Here is a 17,259-nt window from a genome sequence, read left to right as displayed (position 1 = left end):
TTTGACATGCTACAAAGTAACGAGTTAACAACAATATCCTAAACATGATTTCTTAAAAAACAATAAACGTCAAAATTTGAACAAAATAGTAACACTTTTGAAATGATTATTTATTATTGTATCTTCTATTAGAGATGATATATTTGTTTAGTTTACTTAAATTAGTAAGAAATTTTATATGATATACCACTTTAACTCATTTAGTTTTTTACCAATCCGATTTTTCTTCAGTAATTTTCGTATATTAGCTTTTGAAAAACAGAAAAAAAAAAACCAAAATACGCAGTTGTGTTGAACCCATTTTATTTTGATTTTTTTCCTTCTCAAAAATACATTTAAAGATGAAACCGTTTTGAGGGGAAGATTCATGTGCATTTTAATTTTAACATGAGAATGTAGGAAATAATAATAATTTATAAAAAAATGAGAACGTAAGAAACAATACTAACTACAATACCAATCTACATAAACAATGATTTATAATAACAAAGAAAAAAACCTAAAAAATACAACAAAATAATCAAAATCAAGAACAAAATAATAACAGCAAATACCAACAAATATTTATAACAGCAAAAGAAAAAATCTAATAATAATAACAAAATATAAATCAGCAAATACTTATAACGTCTCATAATCGAAAACTAGCAAATACGAACACAAAATAACAACAAACACCTATAAAAATAAACATAATAATAACAACAAATTGATTCTCACTGTTTTCATGTTAAGAATAAAATGTATTTGATTATGTTTCACCGTTTTAATATGACAGTTTTAAACCGGACTAAATTGATACCTTTTGTATATATGGTCCGTTTTTATCAGCACTCATTTGATTTGAACTTACTAACCCGGTACCAACCCATTGTTTGGCTTATTTATAAGTTGGAAAATTTTCATAGTCCTTGATTGTACAATGTTATTATAAAATATAGTTCGAATAGTATCTAATATGGTTTATATCATATGCACACTAAAGAGATATTTTACTTTATTATAGTGGATAAAGTGGTAATCTAAAGAAAATATAATGGCTTAATCATTTTTGTCTTCTACATGAAAGTATTTTCTTTTCTTCTATTCTTATCCTCCATGATTATATTCTTGTTTAGTGTTTGATTGGAGACAAGATGATGATGGTAGCTTCCTTGAGGTTGAAACAAGTGCCAATTTTCTTTTGTTTAGTATTTATCCTAAATTTTCATGTTCCCTGTGTACATAACTAGTTTAAGACCCTCATACTATACAAGTAATTAAATAAAATATATTATTTAATAAATTATCGATATACAATAAACCTATCAAACACTGACACTGAAACTGCACAATCGTTAATAGTTTTTACACAAATTTTAAAATAAACAATACGCTTTTATTTTTTGAAGGGCTTTCAGTTTTTAACACAAATTAAATAAATCGAAAAGCAATAAAATACCCTTAAATTTTTATCAATCAACTTTCTTAGAAAAGTTATAAATAACAAATGTTTTAGTTCGTAGTAATATACTTTATTATTTGAATCTATCATAAGAGAACTTCAACAATAAAACATACATCTTTGTCATTAATTTAGTGAGACCTTCAGATACCTGACTGAGCAGAATGTTAGCAATGAAAGTCAAAAATTTGTATATGACACGCGATATATATGCTGTTTACAAAGTAAATATTTATTCAGTTTGAATTATTATTTGTATTAATCAGTATGGGAGATATAAAACAATATTATATTTGTTTTTAGATATGACAAAATTTGATAAACATACAGACGTATATTTCAACTTCAAACATTAAAGTTAAGTTTCGCTAAATGTACATATCTTGAATAATGTTTTTTCTTTAAATAAAAGATAATTATAAATTTCAAATATTTTTAAAAGTACAGAAAGTAAATAATTAATTAATAATTTTTGACGCATGAATTTTAAGAATAGTAACATTATTATAAACTAGGGCATAGACTCGCGTGACACGCGGGTGGAATAACATGTCACTTAAAAAAATCAATTTAAACATACGTTTAAGTTAACATACTACTTGTTCATATTTGTTACCAAAGTATTATAAAATTACATTGTCTTAAGATTTAAACTTCAAAATTACAATGACTTAATTTAAACAAAACCACCAAAAGACATTAACAAAAACACTAACCATGTTCTTTGATATTAAAACATCATCAAAGTCTTCAAAAGTTATACCAACATAAACTCTCATTTCCTAAACACCTGAAAGTTATAAAAACAACACAATATTCAATTAAATTAAACTTAACATAACAACATGTTTAATAATTACTAACATCTAAGCATTACAAAGTTGTTATGTACAACCTACAAATCTAAAGTTCATAAATATAGTTATTAGTTGGTCTAAAAAGATGTTGACAATATACTTCTTTTATTAAATCTATCAACAATATCTAAAGCATTAATATATTACCTTCTCCTTCATCATCGGACAACAAACTTTCCAGATAACCATCATAATCACTTTCATAGTTTGCACATTCGGCTAACCATTCAACCTTCAAACCCACATCCCTTTCCAACTCAAGATGTGCAATTTCTTTTTTATGATTAGATAACTTCAACATATCTAGCTCTCTTAAAAGGAACAAATCATCACATGACAATAGTTGTTTAGGATTCAAATTTTTATACTGTCCATTCTCAAACTTGATAACAACTTTGTTTTGGTTAGGAAAAAAAAAACCAATCCCTAACATGTTCAAACGGTAAAACATCTTGGTGGAGATCATCAAGGTGATGATGTAAAGGATTTATGAGAATGATTTCTTGTATACATGGAGAAAGTTTCCGAACACCAATCTCATGAATCTGATGTTTAAGGAGGTTATTAAACATCATCACAGATTCAATATTATCTTTGTGTATCATAAGGAAATCGCTAAACAGGAATTCATACTTAAGTAAAATCGTAGAAAACTTCCAATTGACAATGGTAGACATTTTTAGCAATTAATTTTGTTATGAAAACCTTTAGAGTGTAAAAGAAGAAGAAGATGAATTAAATTGATAATTATAAAATATAAAACTTAATGTATGAACATAAAAAACAACCCATGATAGAAATGTTCATAATTAACCAACAACATCAGTGAGTATCAACGAATGAGTAGCATCGTTATACTCGAAAACAGCCAATAGTAATATTATTATAGATTTATGAGTAAAGTGCCAAATTCGTCCATGTGGTTTGATCAGTATTGCGACTTTCGTCCAAAAAGTTTGTTTTTTGCAACTAGACCATTGAGGTTTCTCGATTCTTGCCAATTACGTCCAAGTCACTAACTCCTTTAAATTCCATTGTTAATAGAGGGGTAAAACCGTCTTTTAGACTATTTATTATTTTATTTATTTTCTAACCACCCCCCCCCCCCCCCATCATCTTCATCAGTTCATCACCCCACATCTCACCTAACCATTCCATCCTCCGTCCACTCCACCATCAAAAAGAGCCTGGCTACCGCCACCTCCACCACCTGAATCGCATGTATATAAAATTGTTGACTTTTAAGACAACGTGTTCTCATGTTGCTGATGTGCGATGGTGCCGATCAGTTTGTGGGATGTTGAAATTTGCTGGCGGTTTTATAGAGGGTGGTGACGATGGTCTCCGCAACTTCAAAGAGGAGAGGTGGTGTGGTGTATGAAGTGGTTAAACGGACTAGCTTTCTTCCTCCTATAGTAGCCGCCGTCGGTGGATTGCGATGATGTGGTTAAAACTTAAAACTTAAATTAAAACCGGTGGGTTAAAGTTCATAAAAGATCTGTATGTGTGTGAGTGTGACTCTGTGTTGGCCCTAATTAACATATATACATGAATACATCTATCGTTGTATGTTTTGAACAGGGTCTCATTAGTTAAATAATCGTGGTTTCATGAATGACACAAATGCCCTTCACTTAACACAAAATAATTAAAGGAGTTATTGATTTGGACGCAATTGGCATGAATCCGGAAACCTCAAGGGTTCATTTGCAAAAAACAAACTTTTTGGACGAAAGTCGCAAAAATGACCAAACCACAGGGATGATTTTGACACTTTACTCTAAGTTTATTAAAAATGTGAGATTTAATGTAGGAATGACAAGTGGCGAAACTTTTGATTTTATTAAAGAGTACATAATGCATTAGTTTTAGAATACCGGTGTATATTGCGTTCTATAAATGACATGATTGTGTATTAGTGTCACAAAGCTTATGCAATTGTTTTATTTTATACATATCGAGAAAGAAATAAAATTAGAAAAAAAAAAAGTGCGTATATGGTTTATATTATTTCGTGATTGGGTACTAGAAATCACACCTTTACTTCAGTGATTTGGGACTTCACCATGCGTCTATGTTATTGGTCCTTAGTGTGGATTTCAGTTTATTACAAGGATTGTCCAGCGGTTAGACTGAGGGGGTGTGGGGCTTCAACGGGGGCGCTAGAGCCCCTCCGCTCGCGCCCCCAGGCGCTAACGCCACACCACCAGGGCGCTAGCGGGGGCGCTAACGCGAAAAACAATGCAGGCGTGAGCCGGTTAGCGGGAGAAGAGAGAGGGCTGCACAACTTTTGATGGTTTTTTGACCGTTGGGAGCCGAACAAACAAAAAAAAAATATTTTTCCTATATAATTATACCCCATTTCACCCATTTTTATACCAAAACTTCAAACCTTCACCCAAAATCAATTCATCTTCTCAACTTTTTTTTACAAAAAATGGCTGGAAATTGGTTCCCAAACCTTGATTCAGATTATCTTGACGATGATTTATGGTCGTCACCGCACCAACCGATGTTTTATTCGGAGCCGCAAGAATCATCCGGCTTTCAACTATCCAACACACAACCGTCTCCTAACTTTGTTGTTCCGGAGACACAAGAATCACACGGTGAAGCTACGGGACCAAAAAGACGCGTCCACCGGAAAAAACAAGTTGCAACGGACGGGTCGGGACCGGCTTCGACTCCGAGAACGAAACGGAAAGCCACTCCGTGGTCATCGGATGAGAAGGAAGCCTTGTGTCGGGCTTGGATAGTCATTTCTGAGGATCGGCGTTGCGGTAATTGTTTTAACGTTTTTAAAAATGATTTTTAATAAAAAAGTTAAATAAAAAAGTTAAATGGAAATCTAATTTATTTAGTCATTTTGCAGCCGAATACTAAAAGAGCAAGATTTTTTGGACAAAGGTTAGGGAGACGTTCTACATGCTCGTTGGGAGTACAGAGCGGAACGCCGATATGATTTCGGGTCGGTGGTCCGAAATCAGAAAATTTGTCGGCTTGTTTACTAATCTTTTCAACAGGAACAGCGGTCGTATGAGACCAAGTGGCAGTGATGATTTGGCGGTTTACAATTTCACGGTCGAAGAGTGGAAGCAGGAGTGTTTGCGGAGGTATGGGATGGTGAAGACGTGGGACGATTTAAAGTTGTGGGAGAGGTTGAAAAGGTGTTCCAAGTGGGTTGAGCTGGTGGCGCCGGACTTTGATACGGAAGTAAGGCCGAAACGGACTAAAACTAGTTCGTCTGGAGCGTATAGCACTTCAACCGGGTCGGATTGCCGCGTTGGATTCGACCTAAACATTGCGGAGGAGGAAACGTCTTCACCGCCGAGGAGGTGGCCATTGGGAAGGGACGCCAAGGGGAAAAAACCGGCTGAGGGGGAAGCCGTAAACATCGCCAATCTTGTTGAATCCCTCAATAAATTCAACAAAACCATGGAGGTGGTCTCTTATGACAAAAATGAAAAAAGTCGAATGAGAGATTTGGACTTTCTTACTAGAGACTTCAGTAACCTAAAACCGGTCGATCAAATGCTAATGGAAAAGCAAAAGGAACGTATCCGAAAGAGGTTGATCGAAGAAGACCAAGTCGAAGAATAAGAAGAATGTTTTTTTTAGTACTTTAATTTTTATTTTATTTTTAGATATTAATGTGTTTTTTTTATTAATGTGTGTTTTTTTAATAATTTATGAGTTTTTTTAATAATACGTTGTTTGAATATATTTATAAAAAAATAAAAAAAAATTCGCTGGAGCCCCTGCTGGAGCCCCCCCCACACCAGGGCCAGAGACTCCAACGGGGGCTCCAACACCCCCCTTATCCAGTTTCTCTCTCTGCCACACGTCATAATATTATTGGTTGGAGCCCCCATTAAAGCCCCCCACACCCCTCAGCCTTTAGTAATTTAGTATGATGTTCAAGTAGACATGTCATGCATGTGAACCCATGATGACTTGTTATAATCACTACATACGAATAAAAAAGGACTGTCGTTGGTGGCTCAATCTATCGGTGATGGGAGTCGCTGACTGTGTGATGTGCCACTGATATTCTTTGTTTAGTAATCCATACTTGTTTAGTTTATTTAAGTATCCCGTTACAAAAGGGTTATTTGTGTTGGTGTTGAGACGTGTGTTGTCCATGTTGATGGTAAAACCATAGTGATTAAGTGGTTAGGTTTTTCGTTTTAAGGTGAAAATATTTTATATTATGTTAAGAAGTGTAACAAAAAAAGTGACACAATAAAAGTCATGACTTTGTCATGGTTATGACCATGACCGTGGGCAATAATAAAGCCCGGCTTAGGTTAGAATGAACATTTAACAAAAGTCACGTGTAAGGCCCATAGATATATGCCCGTGAAAGTTACCAAAAAAACTATGTGAAAATATTTTACTCATGAATTCACCTAACATATCTACTAGACTACTACGGTTATTTGAATCATCGACTTTCAAAGAAAAAACGCATCTATTATGCCGCTAGATACCGTTAGACCAAATATCCTATGGTATTAAGTGTATGGTTAGCCACATAAGACAAGAAAGTAGGGATTAAAGGCTTTTGGTTCCTTAACACCCTCTCTATTATATGTCTGCTCTAGTATACTCCTAAAGTAATTACATATGCACTATTTACGATTTAAACATACAACTACTTGGTTGAAGAATACACCATTTTACCACATGAATTCCTTGCGAAGACGTCAAAAACTTAATAAATGACCAGACACGAATACTTTGAACTCAAATCAATAAAAACAAATGTAAAAAGTTCAATTCAATCAAATCAAATATTAAGTGGCCCTATGGCATTCCTCAAGACCCTCTTTTGAATTTGGTTGGCTAAGTTTAGCATAAAAACTAAAAAAATCTAAATATAATTACATTTTTTATTATAATATTAAGTAGGGATGTGCACGGTTCGGTTCGTTTCGATTATTAGCACTAACCCAACCTAACCGATCGGTTCGGTTAATTTCGGTTAATAACCAGTATCAAACTTGGGCCAAAATTTTGTTTAAAAATACATGAAATGAATATTTAAATACATTAAATGAATGCATAACTACATGAAATGATGGTATAAATATATTAAATTGAGATATTAGCACATGAAATGAATATATAAATACATGAAAATGATAGTATTAAAATATTAATATACATAATACATGAAATAGAGGGGAAAAGACTTGGAAATATTAAAAAATGAAGAGTTGATTCGGTTCGGTTAATTCGGTTTTCGGTTATATCGGTTCGTTTCGGTTTACGATTCGGTTATTGCTCACCCCTAATATTAATATTAAGGTATTAAACAAATTTGAATCATTCAATAATTATTTTGTTCTTAACCTTTACATTACAAAATCTTTTAGATGTCCTTTTCAATAACCATTTGTCAATCTAAATGGAACCTTCTAATCATATATTCAGGCGGGTTGTAAACTTGAAAGTTCAAACTAGAATTTGCAAACAAATAATAATAAACACAATTCAAAAGAAGCAAACCTTGTTGGTCAAAAACAAATTATGTCCTCATTAATCAACTGAGATACAAATTCGGTCCTCATTAATCATCTGAAATACAAACAAGACCAGGGCCGTCTCCGAGAATTTAAATACCCCGGCCGAGCCAAAAAAAAAGGCCCGTAGGCCTTAACGAAATTTTTTTATTCGCTAATCTACATGGATAAAACTTTTATCGACCGATTTATTATAACCAGAAACCATTCTGTGCATGTAATTATCTCATAAACCATTACAAATAACCTTGTTTTTAACACCAAAAAACATATATATGTAAAATGTATAAAAAAGTTTGTGCCCCCGAAACTTATGTGCCCCGGCCGACGGTGCGACTCGCACACCCTCCAAGCCTCCCCTGAACAAGACCCTATAATGCATAATGACCTTGATGAATTGGAGTGAGACTAAAGAATATGCATACATGGGTGCTTGGGACCGTATATAAGGAGTATTGTCTCTACTTCATAGTCAATCGGTTTCTACAAGTTGTCTTGTTACTTTCTAGCGGAGATTGCTTTAGTAAATTTTTCTAAAACTGAAAGTTACACAAATAGTCCCCCCGTCCCGGTCAAAGTGTCTTAGTTTGAAAAGCACCAAGGTTAAGGAAGATTAAATTATTGTTTTCTGTGCTTACCAAACGATAATGTCCTTGAAAATTGGTTCCATCAATATTGTTTATTAATGTTAGTTGTGTGTGTTTAAGGGTAAACTTGGAAATTGGCTAATAAATTTTGAAAGTAGACATTTACAATGAGACAAATAAAAAAGGAAATGTGGACACTTTTAATGGGACGGAATGAGTATCATATAAGTGCGTGATAAAACATGATCCAACTATATTAGAGAAAAGAACCATTATTATTGTCTCTACCTCATAGTCGATCGGTTTCTATATGTTGTCTTGCTACTTTCTAGCAGAGACTGCTTTAGTAAGTTTTTCTAAAACCAAAAGTTAAACAAATATCATCTAAGTTCGCGATAAGATATGATCCAACTATATTAAAAAAAAGAACCATTGGGTGTTGTTAAGACTTAAGAGTGGCACATATGGTAGTTAGTAAGTTTGTACTACACAAAAGATAGTATGAGTGAATGAGTCATAATCATTTGAATCCGTGAGATCTTATCATTCAAAAATAATCCATTCATCTTTAGTTGTCAACTTTCATTTTCATTTCATTTCATTCCATGAACATGACAACCAATTCCACACCACATATAGTGTATTGTAAATTTTCAATCGAAATTGCTTACACGTCTTTAAAACTGATCCAACTTATCCATAAGCTACCCCAAGAATATTGCATGTTGGAAAAAATAGTGAAAAATGAATTCTCATTGATTTGGACATGAATTATATTGTTACATAAGTAATTATTTATGGGTTTGCTTTCTACAATGTGAAAGTTTCCCGATGAACCAAAATGTGTATAAAACGAAATGAAGATGAATGAGATATTGACGTTTAAAGTTGTAGATATGTCCCACATAGGTAAGATGACAAAACTTGGATTGGTGTATAAAAAGGAACACTCGTTCAAACACTAGTGGGAGCTATAGAGTGTGCCACACATCCTAACTCCCACATATGTGTGTGGTGAGGGCCCAATGTGACAACTTGATGAACCCCCCCCCCCCCCCACTGACTATCACAAGACTTTGCATTTTTCTTCGCCGCGAACCACTTAAGAGTCACCTTTTGTGTTGCATGAAACATGGGTTAGTTGCCACTAATGTGGCACTTCCCACTACCTGTGACTCCGTGTTGTAACTAGGTCTCAACTGTAACTGCTCAGTATTAGTTCTACTGCTTGTTCATCACAAAGATTAAACTGACAATTTCAATTTCTCTTTATGTAAGTATAAAATGATCAAAATGGTTCATTTGGAAAATACACAAGAAACAAGTTCATACATACATTTTGAGAGAAAACCTCTAGCTGTAATTTATTGTAGAATCCTGGTAAGGTGGTTTTTACTTGGTTCAAACAGTGTCACCACTTCAATTTTTCCACAATCACCAAAGAACAATTAACTCGGGGCAACCATCAGCGCATGAGCTATCTCTTACATCACATAATGTTTCAGATGTTGTATATTGAGAGACAGACGATTTCTCCTAGGGGATACTCGAAATCTGCTTTAAGAGCCTTATAAACACAAATCCTTATCCACCACCGTAGATGAGAAGTTTGTTCATTCATGCGGCCAAATTTACTACAAGAAGGCACAATTTGAGTTCGGTCGACAACATCGATTCAAATAATATATAAATTTGTATTTTTATATATAATATTCGTTTTATATACAATATTGTAGTATTTATTCCCAAGAATAAAAATAGTATCATCATTATTATATTATTACTTGTCATAATAAAAAGAACATAATTTCCCTACATCAATAGTCTGTTACACTAACAAACTTTATATATACTTACCTCGTTACGCATACTGATTATATGTATCTAATAGCCATGTAAATGATTGAGAACCAAAGGGTATTTCGTGCCAATAGATGCACTAACATATTAAGTACTCGTAATACGCAATGGTGACCTTCGGTCTTTGAGGCTACGGGTAAAACTTGCCTAATTAGAGGCTTTAAAATAATTGTTAAAATCAAAATTTCATCTTTCTAAGATATAGAAGTAACATATATTCTTAAGGACCACCTTGAGAAAAAAAATATACAAGGGGGTCTTAATGTATTCATGTGATAAAAGAAGGCTCAAAATGAACATCTTGACAATCTATCATAATTTTCTTGGCCCATTTGCCATCCTATCAAGTACCAACCTCCTTACCTCCATAAAAATTTAAATAAAAAACAATTAAATAAATAAACTACCCCCTTGTATATACAATTTACATTCTAACCAATTCAATTCGTCCTGTTGTTAGTTGGGTGGGAGTTTGGTTCAATCAACGAAGTCATTTAAGTTAGGTGTTAGAGCAGTGTTGTTTCTTTAAGATATAGGGTTCTAGCCTGATTAAAAACGAATTTAATTATAGTCGTGAAAAGATGGTCTCTCTTCAGTACATAAAAAGATAAAATATTCAAACACAAATATTTGAATCCCTGGATTTCCTTTTTTAACTTCTTTTCCCCCTTAAATCTCGATTAGTGGTGGAAAGGAACTAAGCCATATATGAACTACCTGAGATCCGATCAACTAAAAGCTCGAAATGAGCTTCGGCTTTATTGAGCCCTAGCTGAGCCTGAACGTCAAAAAAGCTCGTTTAGTTATCGATCTCAGGCTCAAGCCATGTATTGAAACACCGTTTAGGTTCACCAAACCTAGTGTATTACTAAATTTAAAATCCTTTGAAATTCCATATATTTGTTTCACACACCACGACCGAGCTTGAGTCGAGCTCTTGCTTGTTTAATATACTATAGACGTGCTCGAGCCGAGCTTAGGCCTTATTAAGTTTTTTTCTCAACACACACACACATATATATATATATAATAATTAAAAGTATACACAAATTAATAAACAAGTCGAGCACAAGCTGACCACTAGCTTGAAAAATGACTCACGAGCCGAGCTAGAGACATTCTCACAAAGTTCGAAACAAGCTGAACTCATATTTAAACTTGAGCTCCACTCATTTACACCCTTTAATTCTTGATCATGTTTTTCCTCTTTCCCAGGCACATAAAAATTGAAACTTTCAAGATTTACTTCCCCTATTTTTCTGCTCAAGGTTTATATATTTCATTATATTAATAATTTAATATTAATTAATGGCACATGTTTTCACTCTTGGCCCATGTTTCTTTATTCTCTTGTTGTCTAGCTTTTAAAACAAAAACAAAAACAAAACCCCTGAAACTTTTAAAAGCTTCTTAAATTCTCTCTATTCCAAACGGTTACAACACATCTGAAAACCATCGATGTGAGTAGTATTTAAATAAATTTAAATAAATAAATCTTGTTCATTTTTCATTTTATTTTCTTGTTATTTCTTCATATGGGTCTTGTTTAGATTTCATTATTTGTTTGCTTAGTGTTCTTGTTTTCACAGATTTAGTTTCAAGATTTGTTTTCTTGAATTGGGGATAATGCTGTGGTTTCAACAGTTTGATGATGAGAAACTCAAATGGGTAATTAAAGATTGTGTCTTGGAATTGAAATTTGAGATTTTTATTTGATTTGGGGATATGGGTTTTGTTCATTGAATGTTGAGAATTATTTCTTGGAAATTTTTAATTTTTTTAAAGAATTTGGAGAGCCCCGTTCGCCCACTTTGGCCTGGACTATGTTGTCTTAACTGGCCCACACTGGCTTCAGAGTTTGGCTCGGGCGTTCCCGGAAACCATACCATGGGCTGCCACTTGACAGTCGTTGTGCCGCCACAAGAGCAGAACTCTCTGGCGTAACACACGGTTGGACGAAAACCTGGGTGGGCTCGAGATCCGAACTGACAACCTCGCAAGGCCACAAGTGGGGGTTTTGTTCATTGAATGTTGGGAATTATATCTTGGAAATTTTTATATGAAAGTGTTGGTGAAATTTACAATCTTTTTAATATTTTTTGTTTTAAAATTGGAAGAAAAATTAAAACTTTCGTGTTTCCCAGATGCTGGTTTTTTTTGTAAAGATTGATAACTAGTTGTTGTTGATGTGTTTCTATCAAGGGGGTAATCTATTAATCAATGAAATATACATGTATTGACAATAATTCTGGTTGAGTTTTTATTTATTGTTGAAATATAGGTAGAAGATCATGTATGATGTATCTATCATTTTGTGGTTTGTATTTAATTAAAGGTAACATTTTTAGGCATAAAGTCTTGAAACCTTAATGTGGACTCGTCTTTGAGAGCGATGGATGAATTTTGCAGCAACATGTGTTTTTGCTTGTTATAGACTAAATTTGTTGCTTTTGTTTGAAAACTTTGTTGAATCTTTAGGGTTTGAATATTAGGTAAGGATTCTTGCCTCAAAATCTTGACTTTGTCAATCTTATCCTTTTTCTAGGTGGTATGAACAAAAGCCTTCAATCTTGAAAACCGATGTGATGGAATATTTTGAGGGTCTATTTATGCGAAAAGCAGAATAATTAGCCCGGGATTTTTAAAGATTTTGAACACAAGATCACAAAAATATTTTTCTAAAGTTGACACTTGGCACCGGCTCTTGAATGATATCGGCGCTCGTACTTGAAAAGTGTGAGTAGGGATTTTTGGAAACAAATTAGGAAATGGGACACTCTGCAGCGGTTTGGGATTCCAGGTTGGCGCTTGAGACAATAAAGGATTGGAACGGAATCGAGCAAATCGTGCTTCGGAATCCACTAGGCGGTTCAGCTAGGGTTAGTTTGGTAACTACATGAATTTTTGTTTAGTTTATAAAAAGTTTTGTGTTAATCAGTCTTTGTATTTGCTTATTTTTGCAGGTTAGCTTGCATGGTGGTCAAGTGATTTCGTGGAGAAATGAAAGAGGCGAAGAACTTTTGTTTACGAGTAGCAAGGTGTGGCCTTTTTATTTAAGTTTTTGTTTTTTGTCATGAATTTTAAGATTTCATTTGGATTTTACTTCTTTTTATTCTCCAAATCGTTATCGGTTCAAATATTGGATAAGATTTATATATGATTAATCTTTAATAGATTATATTATATCATGGTTAGATTCGAAGCTATGAAAACAGATTAGATGTATTAATTTCATACGTATTACTAATATTAAATTTGATTAAAAAATGTTACTATTCAAATAATGATCTTTATGTTTTGCATAAAACAATTTAGGAAGGGGTAGAGGAGAGAAGGGGTAGAGGACGTAGAAAACATTACTATAGAGGGGAGAAGGGGTAGAGGACGACCTAAATTGACTTGGGATGAGAGGATTAGGCATGATTTGATAGACCTAAACCTCTCCGAGGACATGGTTGAGGATAGGAATTCGTGGAGAAGTAGAATTAAAGTTAAGGATTTTTAGAGAGAATTGAATAACTTAGGGCTTAGACTTAACTTATTTAGGTCACATACCATAATGGTATTTCCCTTACATATATTATTATTATTATTATTATTATTATTAGCTTTTATATTGCTGTTAAACTGTGACCTTATTATTAATATTATTATAATTAGTAGTAGTTTTTATATAACGGTTAAACTTTGATTTCCTTTATTTTGCTTCATACACATGTACTTAGAGCCGAGGGTCTCTCTGGAAGCCACCTCTTTATTCCTTTGGATAGAGGTACGGTGTGCCTACATCCCACCCTCCCCAGACCCTACCTATAGCTTTGCTGTCGGTGGGATTTTACTGGGTATGATTGATTGATTGATTGATTGATAAAACAATTTAGGAAGTTGTAAACACTTAATCTTACAGGTTAAAACTGGTTGTGGCCATAACAAGTATATTTATTTAGTATAATAAATATTCTAAATATGATTACAAAACTATTTATTATAATAACGATCCAATTTTATAGAAAATAGGAACACTTCAGAGATTCTAAACGCTTAAATATTGTGTAGCGTTGACTTGTTATATTTTTAGTTAAATATTCAACTTGCAGGACCATTTTATCTTAAATTTTGTGAAACTAATGCATAAATATTAATATTTGACAATTTTAGGGGATTCTTAAGTCCCCGAAGGCAATGCGAGGAGGTATTCCAATTTGTTTTCCTCAGGTACGTCTATGATTCCCGTGCATTTGCCTATAATCAACAAGCATGATTCACTTATGCATTTATTATTATTATTATTATTATTATTATTATTATTATTATTATTATTATTATTATTATTGTTATTATTATTCATCTTGATGTAGTTTGGTAACTGTGATTCACTTGAGCAACACGGCTTTGCAAGAAACAAAATTTGGGCGGTTGATGACGACCCGCCGCCACTTCCATCCAATGATTCCAACAGAAAATCTTTTGTTGATTTGCTACTCAAACCGTCTGATGAAGATCTCAAGTTTTGGCCACACAGGTTCGTGTCAACTTTTATATAGTATTTCTTGGCTTCTAAACCGTTTGACCCGTATCCTTTAAAGCTAATATTTGTTAAGTTTTATGATTCTTGACACGTTTTCTATAAAGCTAATATCTTTTAGTTATATAAATCTTGACCCGTTACCAATAAATTTTTACCATCTCCTTTAAAGCTAATATTTTTAGTTTTATAGATTTTATAGGTCTTGACCCATTACCAATAAGTTTTTTCACACGTTCCCTTTATAACTAATATTTTTTAGTTTTATAAATCTTGACCCATAACAAGTTACTTTTTGACCCATTTTCTTTAAAGCTAATATTTTTAGTTTTATAAATCTTGACCGATTACCAATAAGTTTTGACCTGTTTCCTCTAAAGCTAATATTTTTTCAGTTATATAAATCTTGACTAGTTACCGTTTACCAATAAATTTTGACCTGTAAATGAAATTTGTTTTCCACAGCTTCGAGTTTCGTCTTAGAGTTTCCCTTGGGATGGATGGAAACTTGACATTGATATCTCGCATTAGGAACGTTAACGGGAAACCGTTTAGTTTCTCATTTGCTTATCACTCGTATCTCTCGGTTTCCGACATTAGGTATGGATCTACAGTCTACACCTTTGATTTCCTATATTTTTAATATTTTATTAATCTTGACAATTTGTTTACTGAAAATGAGTTTTTGTGATTCATAGTGAAGTGCGGGTTGAAGGGCTAGAAACAATGGACTACTTTGACAACCTTTGTAAACGAGAGCGGTTTACCGAACAAGGAGATGCTATTACTTTTGAATCCGAGGTAAAAATTTTAGGACAATTTCAAAATTTTCATATATAATCTACATATTCAATTTATTATAAAGATTTAGTTTTTATAAGGATTGATTGTTTGTTTCAGATTGATCGAGTTTATCTTAGTTCTCCTAATTGTATTGCGGTGCTTGATCACGAAAGGAAGCGTACATACGTGATAAGAAAGGAAGGGCTGCCTGATGTTGGTGAGTAATAATCTTATTTTTACACGAATATTTATATTCATATTCTCCATGCAGCCTTTGACAATTTAGGTCGAACTTGTCAATTCTCATAGTCAAATTAAGGACCAACATTTTGCTAGTGACGGTCGTTATAATAATCCGACATAGCTCTTTTTTAAGTTTTCTCAGATATCAAAAGAACAATATGCATTTTGAAGTTCAAAACTTTGTCGGTTGACCATGTAGGTTAAACCCGTTGCATTATTTTCTTGCATTAAGCAGGATAACATATCTTTGACTCGTAGTTCTTGACATGTTTCGTGTCATTTTTGGCAAATTAACCAAGTTTTCATAGCAATAGACGCATCCTTTGACTTTTTATGTCAAATTGGTTACTTTTTAAATTTAAAATCAATGCGAATCTCTATACGTGTTTACGACTAACATAATTTTTTCTTAAATCTTTGTAGTAAATTTTAATTTTATTATCAAACGTCCATAAAAGTTTTGAAATAACCGTTGTCAAGTTTGAAGTTGAAACTATCTAAAGTTGACCACAAAAGTCAACTCACACCCTTTTTTTATTAATTTTGGCATTCAAGATAACATTTTTTTTGTTGTGATCTCTACGAATCTAGTGGTGTGGAATCCATGGGACAAGAAGTCAAAAGCGATGTCTGATTTTGGAGATGACGAGTACAAGCAAATGCTATGTGTGGACGGTGCAGCAATCGAGAAACCAATTACTTTGAAGCCAGGTGAAGAATGGACGGGTCGTTTGGAAATTACTGCTGTGCCATCGAGTTTTTGCAGTGAGGATCTCTGATTTTCAGTTGAGATGCCTCTTATAACTTTATAAGATAATCTTTTTGGGTTTGATCTTATGTGTTGAATATGCAAGTAGATTTTAGGCGCGTTTAAGGCTTAAACATCGTGTAATCTATGTTTAGGACGGTGACATGCTTTTTTTTTCTTTTATGGATGCACCAAAAATGTTATCTTGACCAGTGTTAAAGATTTCTAGTTTAGTCGGGCTGTAGTGTGAAACGATTTGGCTATTTATAGGAAAGCCAGGGATTCTATATCTCTTGTTGGTTTTATAAACAAGGATTTATACTTATTTTGATTTTATATATTCATGTTTGGTCTTCTTTATAACAGTTATGTATAGCCTTAATGGGCACAACTGGTTGGGAAACCAGAGTTCAAATCTATTCAGAATATCCAGTTATGTCAAAATGTGTTAGTTGGCGCATGATCGCTTATGGATTATCACGAACCATATGCGAACAAGCACAAAGTGCTTAGTATGGTCATAGAATAGCGAACTAGCACTCATCAAAAACCTTTCAAAACTTCAACTGAAACCAATTTACCAGAAACACTGCACATGGCCCGGTACTGCTGATGATTTTAACAGTTGACACAATTACTATTTCTTATTTTTAGGCTTGAGCTCATTCAAGTTCGGTCAATTCAATC

At 33.4% G+C, this 17,259-nt stretch overlaps 1 protein-coding gene across 1 annotated transcript; it reads left to right on the top strand.

Annotated features, from left to right (window-relative positions):
* Positions 1-11,609: 11,609 nt before the first annotated feature.
* Positions 11,610-16,912, top strand: LOC143541920 (putative glucose-6-phosphate 1-epimerase). Its single transcript, XM_077034606.1, has 9 exons — positions 11,610-11,733; positions 12,819-13,152; positions 13,237-13,311; positions 14,432-14,488; positions 14,632-14,795; positions 15,264-15,398; positions 15,497-15,599; positions 15,699-15,798; positions 16,416-16,912. Exons 2-9 carry the CDS (start codon positions 13,042-13,044, stop codon positions 16,601-16,603), a joined length of 933 nt encoding a protein of 310 aa, XP_076890721.1. The 5' UTR covers positions 11,610-11,733; positions 12,819-13,041; the 3' UTR covers positions 16,604-16,912.
* The last annotated feature ends 347 nt before the right edge of the window (positions 16,913-17,259 follow it).

The sequence above is a fragment of the Bidens hawaiensis genome, unplaced genomic scaffold, assembly GCF_021521415.1.
Source record: "Bidens hawaiensis isolate Kalapana, Puna unplaced genomic scaffold, B.hawaiensis_p1.1 tig00000820_1, whole genome shotgun sequence".
NCBI classification, from domain to species: Eukaryota; Viridiplantae; Streptophyta; class Magnoliopsida; order Asterales; family Asteraceae; genus Bidens; species Bidens hawaiensis.
Note: the sequence above shows the minus strand (reverse complement) of the source record. Positions and strands in the feature narration are given on the sequence as shown.